Source organism: Tetrahymena thermophila (genome assembly GCF_000189635.1).
Source record: "Tetrahymena thermophila SB210 genomic scaffold scf_8254043, whole genome shotgun sequence".
NCBI lineage: Eukaryota > Ciliophora > Oligohymenophorea > Hymenostomatida > Tetrahymenidae > Tetrahymena > Tetrahymena thermophila.
The window spans coordinates 237022-251336 of record NW_002476027.1 but is presented as its reverse complement, the minus strand read 5'-3'; the positions used below and the strand labels follow the sequence as shown (position 1 = coordinate 251336).

General features: G+C 22.9%; 3 protein-coding genes across 3 annotated transcripts; 2 read left to right on the top strand and 1 right to left on the bottom strand. All coding sequences in view use genetic code 6, as the record gives it.

Moving 5' to 3' along the window:
• Positions 1 to 1472: 1472 nt before the first annotated feature.
• Positions 1473 to 3934, top strand: TTHERM_000780432 (hypothetical protein; the record flags this gene model as incomplete). The annotated part of the gene is made up of 9 exons (XM_012800636.1): positions 1473 to 1579; positions 1736 to 1900; positions 1961 to 2035; positions 2105 to 2320; positions 2518 to 2706; positions 3050 to 3322; positions 3401 to 3490; positions 3547 to 3636; positions 3754 to 3934. The coding sequence occupies 9 exons, from the start codon at positions 1473 to 1475 to the stop codon at positions 3932 to 3934; spliced, it is 1386 nt and encodes a 461-aa protein (XP_012656090.1).
• Positions 3935 to 4339: 405 nt separating this feature from the next.
• On the top strand, positions 4340 to 5355 carry TTHERM_000780431 (transmembrane protein, putative; the record flags this gene model as incomplete). The annotated part of the gene is made up of 2 exons (XM_012800635.1): positions 4340 to 4406; positions 4523 to 5355. The coding sequence occupies 2 exons, from the start codon at positions 4340 to 4342 to the stop codon at positions 5353 to 5355; spliced, it is 900 nt and encodes a 299-aa protein (XP_012656089.1).
• A 2578-nt stretch (positions 5356 to 7933) lies between these two features.
• On the bottom strand, positions 7934 to 14150 carry TTHERM_00780430 (hypothetical protein; the record flags this gene model as incomplete). Its single annotated transcript, XM_001026199.3, has 16 exons — positions 7934 to 8033; positions 8087 to 8241; positions 8295 to 8749; positions 8808 to 9246; positions 9304 to 9620; positions 9678 to 9870; positions 9931 to 10110; positions 10167 to 10544; positions 10606 to 11373; positions 11433 to 12137; positions 12364 to 12954; positions 13358 to 13511; positions 13585 to 13678; positions 13756 to 13852; positions 13940 to 14046; positions 14120 to 14150. 16 exons carry the CDS (start codon positions 14148 to 14150, stop codon positions 7934 to 7936), a joined length of 4764 nt encoding a protein of 1587 aa, XP_001026199.3.
• Positions 14151 to 14315: the final 165 nt, after the last annotated feature.

Genomic DNA, 14315 nt, shown 5'->3' with positions numbered 1-14315 from the left:
CATTCAATACTTATTTTACTTAAAAATTAATCTTAGATAATATAGATTAATTAAATTTTTTCTATTAAAAATAAAAATTAATATTTACTTTGAAAAGTGAAGCCATATATATTTTACAACTTTTGAAAGCAACTGACTGAATTATGTACTAGAACCGTTCTATATTTATTAATTTTTTTGTCTATTTATTACAAAATATAAATAAATTTATCAACTATTAGTAATAAATTTTTTTAATAATCAAATTTTTATAATTTTTTAATAATTTGCTATAGAATTATTTAGTGTTTGTTTTATTCGTTTTTTCATCTACTAAAAAATTTTGATAAATTCCGAAAAATTCGTTTTTGAAATTATTTGTAAAATTATAGTTTCATTAATTAAGTAATTATTTGGTAATATGTTATTTGATGAATATATAAATAGACCTATACTTTTTATCAATCAATCAATCAATAGATAATAGATTAAAGAAATTGGTTTACTATTACCAGTAAACAAATTTAATAATATAAATTTAAAATAAATTCAGTAAATTGTTATAAAGTTACTCGAAGTATTTTTAGATCATTAATAATCTTTTTATATTTACATAATTCAAAAAGATTTATATTAATTTAAGTATAGAATAAAAGAATGAATTTCAAAATAGAAAAATTAAAAGTTATATTTTTAATATTGAACATAAATTTTTTTTAAAACAATTTTAAATAATTTGTAACTGAATAATAAAATATTCATGAGTATCAGCTTTCATTTTATTCAAAAAAAATGATATATCCAAATATATTAGATAGATTAGTAGTTCTTCAGAATATTTGTAAATTAGCAAAAAAAAATACTAAGTACTAAATAAAGATTTTAAGCAATTTAGTAGAGAAAAGAATTAGTATATTTTTAAGACTGGAAATTTATGTTTTGAAAATATAAAATTGTGATGATGCTTAAAATACAATAGACAGATTGAATGAGTTAGCAAACAATGTAAATAATTATGCACTAATTATAAGGACTATTTTTAAAATAATAAAGGTTTGAGTAAATTATACTAATATTTTTGAGTGAAAAAAATTTAATTTATATCAAAAATTAATTATATTCTTTGGAGATTATTTTATAATAGATAGGCAAAAGCTAATTACCAAAGTAAAGCAAGATATATAATTAATTAATTAATGAATGAAATTGCTTCATCTTTTGATTTCTATTTAATAAATGTATTAATTAATTAGAGTAGGTTTCTGTAGTCTTTACAAATATTAAGCAAGCAAGGTCAAGAAGTATTTTTTTCTAATGTTTTTATAATAATTAAAAACCAAATAATTTATTAAAAATACAAACAAACAAAAATTAGTAAAAGAGACAGACAATTAATCAATACTCTTAACAAATATTTGCTAAAAAAAATAAATCTTAAATATTTGAAATCAATATACAATAATTTATAATACTGGTTCGCTCCTACATAAAAAATGATTTTTAAGAAATTGGAATAAAAATCTTTGAACAGAATACTCTCAATTAAGAGTATATCTGAATTTTCTGATGCTTCTACTATGCCAAAGATAATTTCATGCAAGTAAATATTGATTAAAAAGATGCAAACATCTATTCATAACTTTTCTTACATTTTAGCAAAAAATTTGCTAAATGATTGAATAAAATAGCGACTTGCTATTATAATTACATCTCAAGTCTACCATTTGATAATATAAATTGTATTTTATAATTAAAGAAAGTTAGATGATGCTGACTCTGATGCCGCTACTACTTTATTTAACATCGACAGTATAAGTCCTGTTTAGAAACCTAAAACTCTTTCTACTATTATTCCTATATAAAGTAAAATTTCCAAGTAAACATACACAAATCTTGAAAACTTGTAAACAAATTCACCCATGTAAATTAGAAATATCCTTGTTTTTAAAATAATTCTAAACATATAATGCATAAAAAATAGATAATAAGACACAGAAGGCCTAAATTTATAATTAAAAGTTGTATAAAATGCTCTAGTCATTAAAGTCTGTTTATAGTAAATAATTTAATTATAATTTATATGGAGCTAACGAAATTACATTTTTATTTATATCATTATATACAGATAACCATTCAAGAACCAGAACCAAAATCAAAAATTCTAATATGAAGGTGAATAAAATAAAATTGATGAAATCTGCTTGTCTGAAATTGAGCGCATTTCAACTATTCAAATTCAATTCTAAAAAATGATGATATCTGAAGATCATTTAATTATGCAAGAAATAAAATAAATTATGGATTACTTTATTGGTATAACTAAAATATCTCTTGACTTAAGGTACTTTATAAATTTAATTTGCTACTTTGTATATGTTACAAGTATTCATAATAATTATTAAGTAGTGTAAATAGAAAAGTTGGACAGTAAAAAACAAAAAAAGTCTATTTTTATCTTTCTTAATTTACTATGAATACTTACATTTTTATTACCTTAAAATTTATAAATATCAATTAATTTATACAATAAATAAAAAGCTATTGTTCATTTGAAAGCCCAAACGTAACCTCAAGCATATCTAGGATAATGAAGGATATGGCATTTATTAATGATATCGAATTAAACTTTACAGGATGTGCTATAAAAGATCAGTTTATGATTTCTTTAATTACAGAATTAAAGCATTTGAATCTAACTAACCTTAAGAGAGTTTCTTTACTCTTAAAGTAACGAATCAAATTATTAACTTTATGAATTGGGGATTTTTATAGGAAAATAATTAACATTTCATGAGGGTATTCAAATATTATTTTGAAATCAAATTTCTTAAAGAAACTCCCTCTACTTATTTATTTTTATGGATCGGGAACAACCAAAAAAATTGTATTTAAATTAAATAGATTTTTACTATTTTTTTTTTATTTACTCAGAAATAAATTGTTTAAAGGAATAGAAAGTAATATCTAATAAAAGCTATTTCATATGCAAAAATCACCCAATTATATTTCTTATTCAATCCCTAAAAATTCTTAAAACTCTTTATTTAATCTTTTTGCTTATCTAAATTAGCTAAAACAAAATTGAGATTGAATGCATGCTTTTTTTAAGTAATCTATTTGAAGATATGACCAATTTAAATCATTTGAAGTTGGAACTTTAAAATTGTGGAATAAATAACAAAATGTTATCAATACTTTCATATCATGTTAGCTAATTAAAAAAATTGAAATCTCTTCATCTCAATTACGAAAACAATTAAATTTCAGATGATGGAATTTACTAAATGTGCGAAAATTTATTTGTTGATGATTTTAAGCTTGATGAGCTCTCCTTCAATTTTAAGTAATTTAAAATTTAGACTTTATTATTTTAAATCCAAATAAGCGAATTGATTTTTGAATATCTTTATAATATAAAAAGCTAAAATAAAATTACAAACAAGAGTGCTCATTATCTTTCTTGCCTTTTAAAATCATAGAAGAATCTCCAAAAGCTCTCTTTTGCTTTAAGGTATCTAATATTATAATTATATTATTTTTTCTTAAAATATTTTTAAATACAAATAGAAACTATAAATTGAAATCATCTGACTTTGTAAATCTTGGAAAGAGTCTAATCAAAATGTTTGAATTAAAAGAGCTAGAACTTGACTTTTCGTAATTAATTTATTAATTCATTAATAATTTACTAATTTTTAAAGAGAAAATTTCTCGAAAAACATTTACTTTTATACAACATTAAAAATATAACTAATTTATTTTATTTCAAAATAGATTCAACGAATTAGATGATGAATTTTCTCTGATGCTAGAAACCTCCTTCAAATCATTGCGCGTACTAAATAAACTCAAAGTTGACTTATCAAATAATTAATTATTCAAGAAGGGAGCTTAATTCTTAGATTAACTCTTTAAGTCAGATACCATGGAAACATTAGAAATAAATTTAAGGTGAATTAAATTTTTTTTTGGTTAGTTATAAATAAAAAATATTTACCCAGACTGAAATTTAAAAATCTCTTTATCTAATTAATAATTGATTAAAGATTAATTATAAATATAAAAGATAATATTTAAATAATACTAAACTTAATTTATATATCAATAGCAATAATAAGATTGGAAGAGGTGCCGGTTACTCACTTGCATTATAAATCTTCTTTTCTGCAAATTTAAGAGTACTAAAACTTGATTTAAGCAACAATGGCATGAACGGCTCCTCAATTAGTTGTTTGCTTAACTAGCTTAAAAATAATTACTCTCTTGAAGAACTCTCCATTAATTTAATGTAATATTTCCTTAAAATATTTGAAATATTAATTTTATTTTATTAAAAGTGGTAACAATTATCACAGAGCTGATGTATCTTCTCTTTGCGAAAATCTTTCTACCAATCCACTACTCAGAAAAATAACATTAATTCCAAGGTAATATTTTTTATTTTAAAATCAATCTAATTTAATATCAAAATAAAAATTCAACATATTTCGCAATTTATTTGTTTAAAGAAAAAATGTTTAAATATTAATTTTTTTTAATATAGAAACTTAGAAAATTAATCTTAGTAAAATGCTTGTAAATTAGATATATTAGAATCTGCTGCATATTAAAGACATTCGAGCATTCTCTCCTTTTTAGCTTACAAAAATAAATTAGCTAAGTATTTAATTGGAGACACATTTGATATCTTTAACGATTTATGTGATGATTGAAAATAATAAAATCAATCATCGATAATGTCTGCCTAATGATCTTTAAGGTTCAATCTAGCATTACATTAATAACTATTTATATAATTATTTAAAACTTAATAAAGTTTCCAAAAAATTAACAATAAATCCTTTTGATTCATCAATCAATATAAATTTGGAAATTAATTTAAAAAGTAAATTAAACCTAAACAAACTTCTCACCAACTAATAATAAAAATGTCAATCTTTAAAGGGTCTTTCTTTTCTTAATCTTATATAATCACAAAAATTACTATATACATAATTAATCTCATCTTCTTAATTATTAATATTATTTATCTGTCTTAACTAAATCTTTTATAAGTCTCTATATCTTTCTGTCTTTATTCATTCGTATATAAATTTCATTATTCATGATAAATCAGATTCAAAATTTTATTTGCTTGAATTATTTAAATTCACTTAATTTATATTTCATTTTTTCAATGCTTTCTAAAATATTTGCAAATTTTATAAACTAGTGTCAGTAACAATAATATTCAATGATTTATAGCTCTAAGTAAGTTTAAATGAGTAAATTAAAATTAGATATCAAAAAACTAAAGCTTTTATTTTCAAAATAGCAATTTAATCTGTAACTAAATTTTTATTTTATTTTTTTTCTAACACCAAATAAAAATATTGAATTTTATACTCTAATATTTTGGCTAAAAAAAATAGATATCTCAATCAGTTAATTAGACTAAAATTAATATTTTTTATCAAATAAAATACAATCATTCATATCTTTAAGCATGATTAATTATCTATCTATTTTAAGGAAAATTAATATTTATGAAAAATAGACTTCATTCAAGCATGTATTTTATATTATATTTTTTTTTTAATATAGTTATTAGCATTCAAACTAAATAAATTTGTATTTAATAATAAATTTAAATAATTTAGAAGCTCTAAAAAACTAAATAAGCAAAAAATTATTTTTTATTTAAGTATAATTATTTGCAATTAAAATTTGTTCATAAAATTCTGAAAAAATATTTTATAAATTTATTCTTCCTAATTGAAATGATATTTATCTTATCAAAAATATTTATTAATTTTAATACTCTACAAATAGCCATAAAATTTAAAATAAAATAAAATTTTTAATGAATTAATTATCATTTTATCAAAAATTTTTTTTAATTTATAACATTAATATTAAAAAAATTATTAATATCAAATAAACTAATTTATTTTAGAATTATATTAAAGCACTTGTATAATTTTAAGAAATAAATATACTGCAAACTAATATGAAATTCTAATTTTTAATAACTAATTAGATTTCAATTATATTAATTTAATAAAATTTAGTGGTAAAATTTAATTAATTTATATGAATAACAAATTGAAAGGATATTAACAAAATATAATTAAAAAAAATTATAAAGTAAAAATAGAAACGAACAAACAAACAAATTAAACTAAAAATAATATGAGCAGAAAAATAAATTTACCAAAGCAAACAAAAGTTTTTAAACATTTTACCACAGTTTTTAAATAAGTATAATGGATTATCGAAGATATTATTTCCTACTAAAGAATCAACCATACACATAAACACTCTTGAAGTAAAAGATAATAAATCTAATTGTCAATCTAAGAAAGCATAATTATTTTTAATATTGCTAATACTCAAAATCTTATGATATGACAAGCTTCAGGGTCAGATCTTTTTATAATATCTTATAATTCAACCTAAAATTTTTGAGCATTTACCATCGCTTTGAAAATTTATTTTTGCTATTTATTATCAATTGATAATAGGATTAATCGAATAAAAAATTTTATCATCAATATATTTATTGAATAATACTCTCTTATTTTAAATATTGTTAGTGCAGGCAAACTTATGATTTAAAAATCTAATACTACTATTTCTTTTCATCAGCATTGTCAAAAATATAATATAACAGTCAGATAAAAGATTTCTTAGATAATATTAAAGCATTTATTTTTTTTCCACATAACTATCCATACTCTCGTTTTATAATTGAGTTAATAAAATATATACTAAAATAAAATTAACAGCCAACTAAATTAAGAAACTAACCGTTAAAAAATTAGAAATAAAAAGAATAATGAATAAAAATATCAAAATAAAATTTATTGAAAAAAAAATTAATACAATATACTTTAAGTTGTTTAAACAATAAAAATATAAATCATTTCATATAAAGAAAATTACAAACTTAAAAAATAAATATTTCATTTTTTGCAAGAAAAATAATCTAAATTTTAACATTTTAATGAAAATAAAGCAATTCAATTAATAATTTTTCAATTTCTAGTTATGGACTAAATTTTTACATTTTAAATAAAATTTTTCTTAAATTGTATGTTTTAAGACAACGAATAGCAAGCATAAAATATTTATTATGGATATTGATTCAACCTTTTATGTGCGCTTTTTTAAAATGATTTAGATTTTCATAAAAATAAATAAAACTAAAAACAACTTAGAAGGCATATATATTATTCTAAAATGAATTAGCACTTAAAATTTGTTATTAGTAAATTAAATCCTACTATAGTAGATTTAAAATGTATGAGCATATTTTGAGTTAAAATGCCAGCATAGTTAATAAGTTATTATTTACTTTTTTTTATGTATAAATATTTGTTGGAAATCTTTTTTCATAAAGCAGTAATCACTCACAAAATAAGTAAAAATTATTCTTAATCTGCTAAAATACGATATACACAAATTTTGCTCACATTATCAGTTATCGAACTCATTTTTTATCTTTAAAATTATTTAAATTTATCAAATTATACTAAAACCTTTGATTTAATATAATGATAGAGTGATTACCATTCTTAAAAAAAATCCTCTCATATTCTTAAAATTCACTCTTGTTTTTTCTTAAAATTGATAAAAGAAACAAATTTTAATCAATTTAATAATTTGAAAAATATTGGTTGTTTTTAGCATCAAAGAAATATCAAATTATAAAGAGAATTATTCTTTTCTTTTAACAAATTAAAAATTTTAAAGTTATTTTTATTAGATCAAAAGTTATTATAAATAAATAAATAAAATTTATTGTTATACTCTATATCTTTTTAAGAATTTTTAGTATTTAATAAACATTTTAAATTTTATCTTAATTTTAACTAGTTATTTATTAATTGAAGTATTTTCGAAATAAAATAATAACACCTTAAAAAAGTTCATATTTATTACAAAAGTAAATTATAATGTTTAAATTATTTAATCAAAATTTGCTTTGCTATTATTTTCTTCTTTATTCTTCTTTATAGCTTTCTTTTCTTTCAAGATACTCATCAGTTTCCATGAACCACCACTCAATAAACCTTTAATTTATTTATTTTTATAAAACTAATTTATTTTGTATTATTTTATTTACTATTCTCTTGAAATTGTATCTGTATTTGTTAGCCATTATAGATCCTTATTAACAACATCCCAGAATTTATAATGATAATCAAGTCTATCACTAACGGCAAATAAGTGCAAATGAAGTTTATCACATAAACTGGGCAGTCTTCCAAACGAAACGGACTTTTTTTTATAATAGTATTGCTTAAATAAATATTAAATGTATGCTTATTTACTTCTTCTTTTTTGAAAACTAATTGCCAGTAATTTCTTAATTCATTTGCATCAACGTAGAGTCCTTTGACTTCATGGTCACCCACTTTATAACCTTCCAGTTTACTTTTCCATAAACTGGATATTTGCTTTTAGAATCTTTTTTATGCTCTTATATTTGGCCAAAATTCTTTGTCATAGAAATCTATAAGAACTCTATTATTTTTTTTGGCCTAATCAAGTAAACTTGAGTAAGCGAGAACAATTTCTTGAGCTCTCATATGATCTTATTAATTATATCTTAAAGGAAGTTTAGCTAATTCATTATTTCTTTCAGCTTCATCTCTGCTAAATCTATCATTTATATGATCTTCTTGCATTTTAATTTATTTCAAGAAATCTTCTTTCTACTTCCATTCATCATATACAGCTTTAGCCTTTTCTCTCAACTCTTCAACAAATTCTTTAAGTAGAGGTCCTTTAGCAGATTATTTTATTTTTAACTTATGATATTATAAAAATATTTTAAAATATACCATCATGATATCCTTTTTCACAACCTTCTGATTCCCATTCTTATCTACAGCATGTCCAATGAGGTTTCCAAAGAGTATCTGTCGAAGCCTATGAAACACTTGTAACACCAGTGTGACCAAAGTCAAAGGTACCTGGATGATATCTGCAATTTCTTTTTCTCTTCTCTCTAAATTTGTCGTTTTCTATGTCAGAAAACTCAACTAAATGTTTGTATCTGCCATCTATTTTTTTAATACATCCATAGTGTATACATACTCTTAATTCGTTTTCATTTAGCTTTCTCTCTTCTTTTTTACGTTTTTCTTAATTAACAAATGGAGTATATGGAAGACTTTCTCTATAAACACAAGCTCTCAAAGCAGCCTTTTTGTATGGTTCAATTTGACTTTAACTTACAACTGGAAGCTTTTTTCCATCATACTTTATTAGCCCAGGGTTCTAATTAAAAAAATTATATTTTTAGCAAAATAAAATAAATTAAAAAGATGATTTTACAGTTATTTATTTTTCGACAAAATATTTTTTAGCTTCTACATCAGGCCATTCTGCTTTAGTATGAGAAGGTTATGCTTGACATCCACCTGAATTTGGGTTTCCATCTTAGCAGCATGTCCATTCTCCTTCTTCAGAATTAGGTTTACTTCTCTTGAAAAATCCAGGATGAATTACACAGTCAGATGGGAAATCATCATTATAAAGCTTTCCACATGCTGAGTCTGGTCTTTTTGTTCTAGGATTTTTTTCTCCAACATTTAAGCATAAAAATAAATATTTCTTTTCAACAACTCCTTTATGAGGTCCTTTTCTGCAGCCTATTTTAAATTTTTATATACACTTTAAAATTCATATTTCAATAAAATAAGTAAAACCTTGTGAAGCCCATTCACCACGACAACAAGTCCAACTTTCTGGCCAAAGAGCATGAATAGATCCCAATTGATAAGTTCCTGGGTGATATCTGCAAGCATATTTTGTAGATATAGGATCTGCAGTAAAATCATATGCCTTCCCACAACCCCAATTCCTACATATCATTCTAGTTCCTTCCTTTACCATATTTTCCTTTTTGTATTAATAAAAAATTCATTATCTAAATTTAGGTAATTAAATAATATATATTACTTCTTCTATTTCTCTTTAGATTTCTACTTTTCTTTTTGGTACTTCCAATGGGAAAGAATGGGACTCAGACCATTTCTAGGGTATCATACTCTCAAATCTGCTAAGATAATATTCTTATACCTTTTCCATTTCAATAGTATTTCCGTAACCAGATGCTAGTAATACTAACTTATCATAAGCCTATATTATATTTTTATTTAATTATTAAATCGCTTTTACACAATTTAAATATTTACTTTTAGTATTCTTAAACCGAAGTAATACAAGAAAGAAAAAATTCCTTCTGTCTTACTATACAACCAAATTCTTCCTTGACTGTCTCTATCTGATTCAGGACCAACACCTCTGATATAAACATCGAAATTTTCATAGTGGACTCCAGGTTTATCATAATTACCAACAATTTCGCAGTTAGGGAAAATTTATTTCATTGACTCACCAAAATGGTTGAATTTTTCGATAAAATCAACTTCATCATGCCAAGTGGTTGTGGTATGAGTATCGCAATGAGTGCATCTGTTTACATTAATAATAAATTTTCCCTAATTCCAAGATGGATCAGGTACAGGGAGTTATTCTCTTTCTTCAATTTAGTCAGGACCAATATCTGATTACTTAAAAATTAAAAACAAAATTAGTAATACAAAAAATTTTTAATTCTTATAATTTATTTACAGCTCTTGGTGAAACAGTTGGAGACTGAGGCTCTGCTTATTACTAAGCGATAGGGCCTAAAATTTATTTGTGTTTTTCATTAATTTACTTAACTATTTATTAGGAAGCCTCTGCTTCATGCTTATAAAGAGGCTTTACTTAAAGTAAAGAATAATCAATTTAATGATTTCCGAATACTTCCTAGTTTACAAGTAAATTGACAGTTATTTCAATACCATAGCTATCCTATGGACTTATAGGAGAATAAGATAATTCTTATAATTCGTATTAAACATTTTAGTCAAGAACAAAGTTTTCAAAAGCTTTCAAATCAACAAGTTCATTTTTTTCATTACGATAGGTTTGCTTTAGGGAGTGTAAAACAAAGAATTTTTAATCAGTTTTAGGATGTCTTTTAGATGTGAAAGCCATTGATCTTATAGAACTGTAATTATTAGGGCATATTTCAGAGCGAACAATATTTTCTTCTGTTTGGTTGTTGTAAAGGCCAAACATAACATGTGTGTCTGTATCTTTTTTTTGGTACAAGAATACAATTTCATAGCTTTAGAAATAGTAATACATATCTTTTATAGTTATAAATCCGTTTTTAGTAATTTGCATATCCTCAAATACTTGCTAAACATCTGATTTCGAGTCATTTCCTGAAATACTCTTTGTCCAATAGTTAAAAAATGAGTTGAAATCTAGTTCTTCTTATCCCTGAGTGCACATATTTTTAAATATGATTTCCATTTGTGAGAAAATATTGCCCTTTGAAGCAACACTCTTTTTATAAAAATTAAATATTATTAATAATGCATTCCTTTAGAAAATTGAAAAAATACTTAGAAAAACTTTCTGTGAAGTTCAAGAATGTTAGGGTATTAAATATTAGCTCCTAGGTAAGTTCTTTGCAGGAAAATTCCTTTAAATACGTATAAATTAGCTTCCGAAATATCTTTCTTGGATATTTCTAGTAAATTTAAGAGTGCATTATATGAATTATAAACAACATTTTATCCTGCTTGATAGTGTAGTAAAGGCTGACAATTCAGAATTTTCAACTTTTCTTCATATAATTAATTAGCTAATTCTTATCTTTTACGAGATTCCTCTTCTTAGGCTTTATTATCAACAACATCCTACTATGAATTTTAGGTAAAAATTCTTTTTTACGGGGATCTTTTAGCAGAGGCAGGGGTTGCTTCTTCCATATTAACTTCGTCAATAACGCCAGGAACGTCAGAATATTCACGTCTAATATTATCAACTTCTTCTGGAAGTAAAACGGTGTCTCTGATTGCTATAAGTAGCTTATCATATATAACACCTTTAAATTTAAACTCATCTTCTTCAGATTATTTTGTAACATTCATATGTATACATCCATAGTTCTTTCTGAACTGCTACTGAAATTCTTCAAATTCAGGATCACCAGTTTTAAACTCATAATATGTCTTAGTTATATTGGCTATTTACATAATATTTTCTTCAGATATTCTAATATCAGCATATCTCAATACTTTCATAAATCTTTTGAATTCTATAATCTGTTTTTATTTAAATAATATTTATTTTCACATAATATTTTCTTTACAAATTCTTCAAATGCTATTTTGATATTTTATTCTAAGACATATTTCTATTTTAAAATTCATAGAGGGTACAAAAAAATAAAAATTATTAATTAAATATCAAAAAAATTTTTATTTTTTAATGATAATAAAGCCATAATGGATTATTCAAATATTTGGTTTTTTAATTTTATTTGTTTACATAAAGAGGTAGAGATAATTTTGATTAGATACGCCCAGAAGCTATCAAATTTTGCAAGCAAGTAAAAGGAAGACTAGCCTTGCCAATTTCTTCGATTGGTGGAGATAATTATTATAAAGTACACATAACCCATTTAAAATGATATGAAAGCTGACGGAATTGCTATTCGAGATAAGGATCGCGAGAAAAGATAGCGTTTAATTCAGCCTATTCAAACTGTTGTTTATTCATAGATCTAATAGATTTATTGTCAAGTACAACCATCTAACTTTAACCTGATATGTGATTCTAAAGAATTGTAATGTGTGTCCTTTATAAAGTTGCAGGTACACTTCTGCGAGAAGCATTATGTAAATCTTGATTACCTCCTCCAAATTAGGATTGTTAAGCTTCTTCTAAAATTGCATGAGGATTTTTAGGATCCATAGGATTAAGTTTTTTTTCATTATGTAAACTAATAATTTCTCCTTCAGATAAGTTTCTAGTGACAAAATATGCATGAGAAATTTCACCTACAAATGTTCCCAAAGCAGATTCAGAACCAAAGTAAATGTTTCCACTAGGTTTTGTGATTTCAGAGTTTAATGACAGCTTTTTTAATAAAATAAAATGTGAATATTGCATTTTATTAATGAAGATTGAAGAAGTATGTACCACTTAAGAAACAAAAAAATTGAGTAAAATTTAAGAGGATTATTATAAGATAATAATAAAGATTTTTTTGCTTGATTGATAATATTTTTCCAGTGAAATAAAAACTAAAGAGATGGAAAAAAGTATCAATTATATTTATTAATTGAGAAAATAATTAGATTAAAGATATAGTTAAAAAGAAAAAGTAGACTAATCCTCTTTAATGAGTTATAATGTTGATAAAATATAAAGTAAGTGTAATAATATTTCAGTGGGCATTATTGAATTAGTTTCAGGTTAAAATATTATACATACTTAGAAAGAAAGAAAGATATTTATATAAATAGAAGTATAATATTACATTCGTTTCACTTTTACCATTTAAGTAGAGGGTGATATTATAAAACATTATTTCATCTTGTTCTCTAACAACTTCGTAGACTATGCATAAATCATAAGATATATTAGGTTTCACTTTTGTCTGCGAGTACATGAATTCCTACTCTTGCCCTTATCTTTTTTATTATTTGTTATATTTTAGATCTTTCAACCAATTTTTTTCTTGAAGTAAAAATGTATTTAAAATACCTGAATGTCACTTTTAGTGTATTTTAAGGAGTGATAGCTATTATTAAATTCTTTTTATGAGTTTAACCTGTCTAAAACAAGGTCAAATTCTCCTCTGTTTATTTTAATATTTTATTTTGTTGGATTGAAAATCATTTTTATAAAAATAAATGATTATAATTTAAAGCTTACTTCTTTTAGGTTCATTTTTTTTCAAAATAAAGTTTAAAGTTATGCTAAAAGATCCATAGTAATCAGGGACACCAGTATCTTTAAATGGGACAATAACCTTTTCAATTAATTTTAAATGTTGATAAAAAATCATATATTTAAATAGATAAATAGTAATTTAAAACCATGGAAATAAATCAATTACTTAATCTTCAACAGAAAAGAAATCTTTACTATCAAATATTTAATAAATGAAGTTTTCTTCTTGCTACTCAGAATGAGCTTATTCCTAAACTCCTGACTAAGATCCCTCTATTTATTAAAAAAACATAACCTTAAATTGCTTGCTTGAAACTATTATAAATTTTCTAAAATAATTGTATACAGTAGCTTGAATTCAACATTTCTTACTACATCCTTTCCTTAATTATTATTATTATTATAATTACTTTTCTTTATCACTTTTAAAACTTAATTTTAATAAAGCAAATTAATTTTTCAATTAATAATAAATAAATGAAGAGCTAGCTAATCAGATTGATCTACTAAGATATTGATTTCAATTCTCTGTGTTTTTTAAT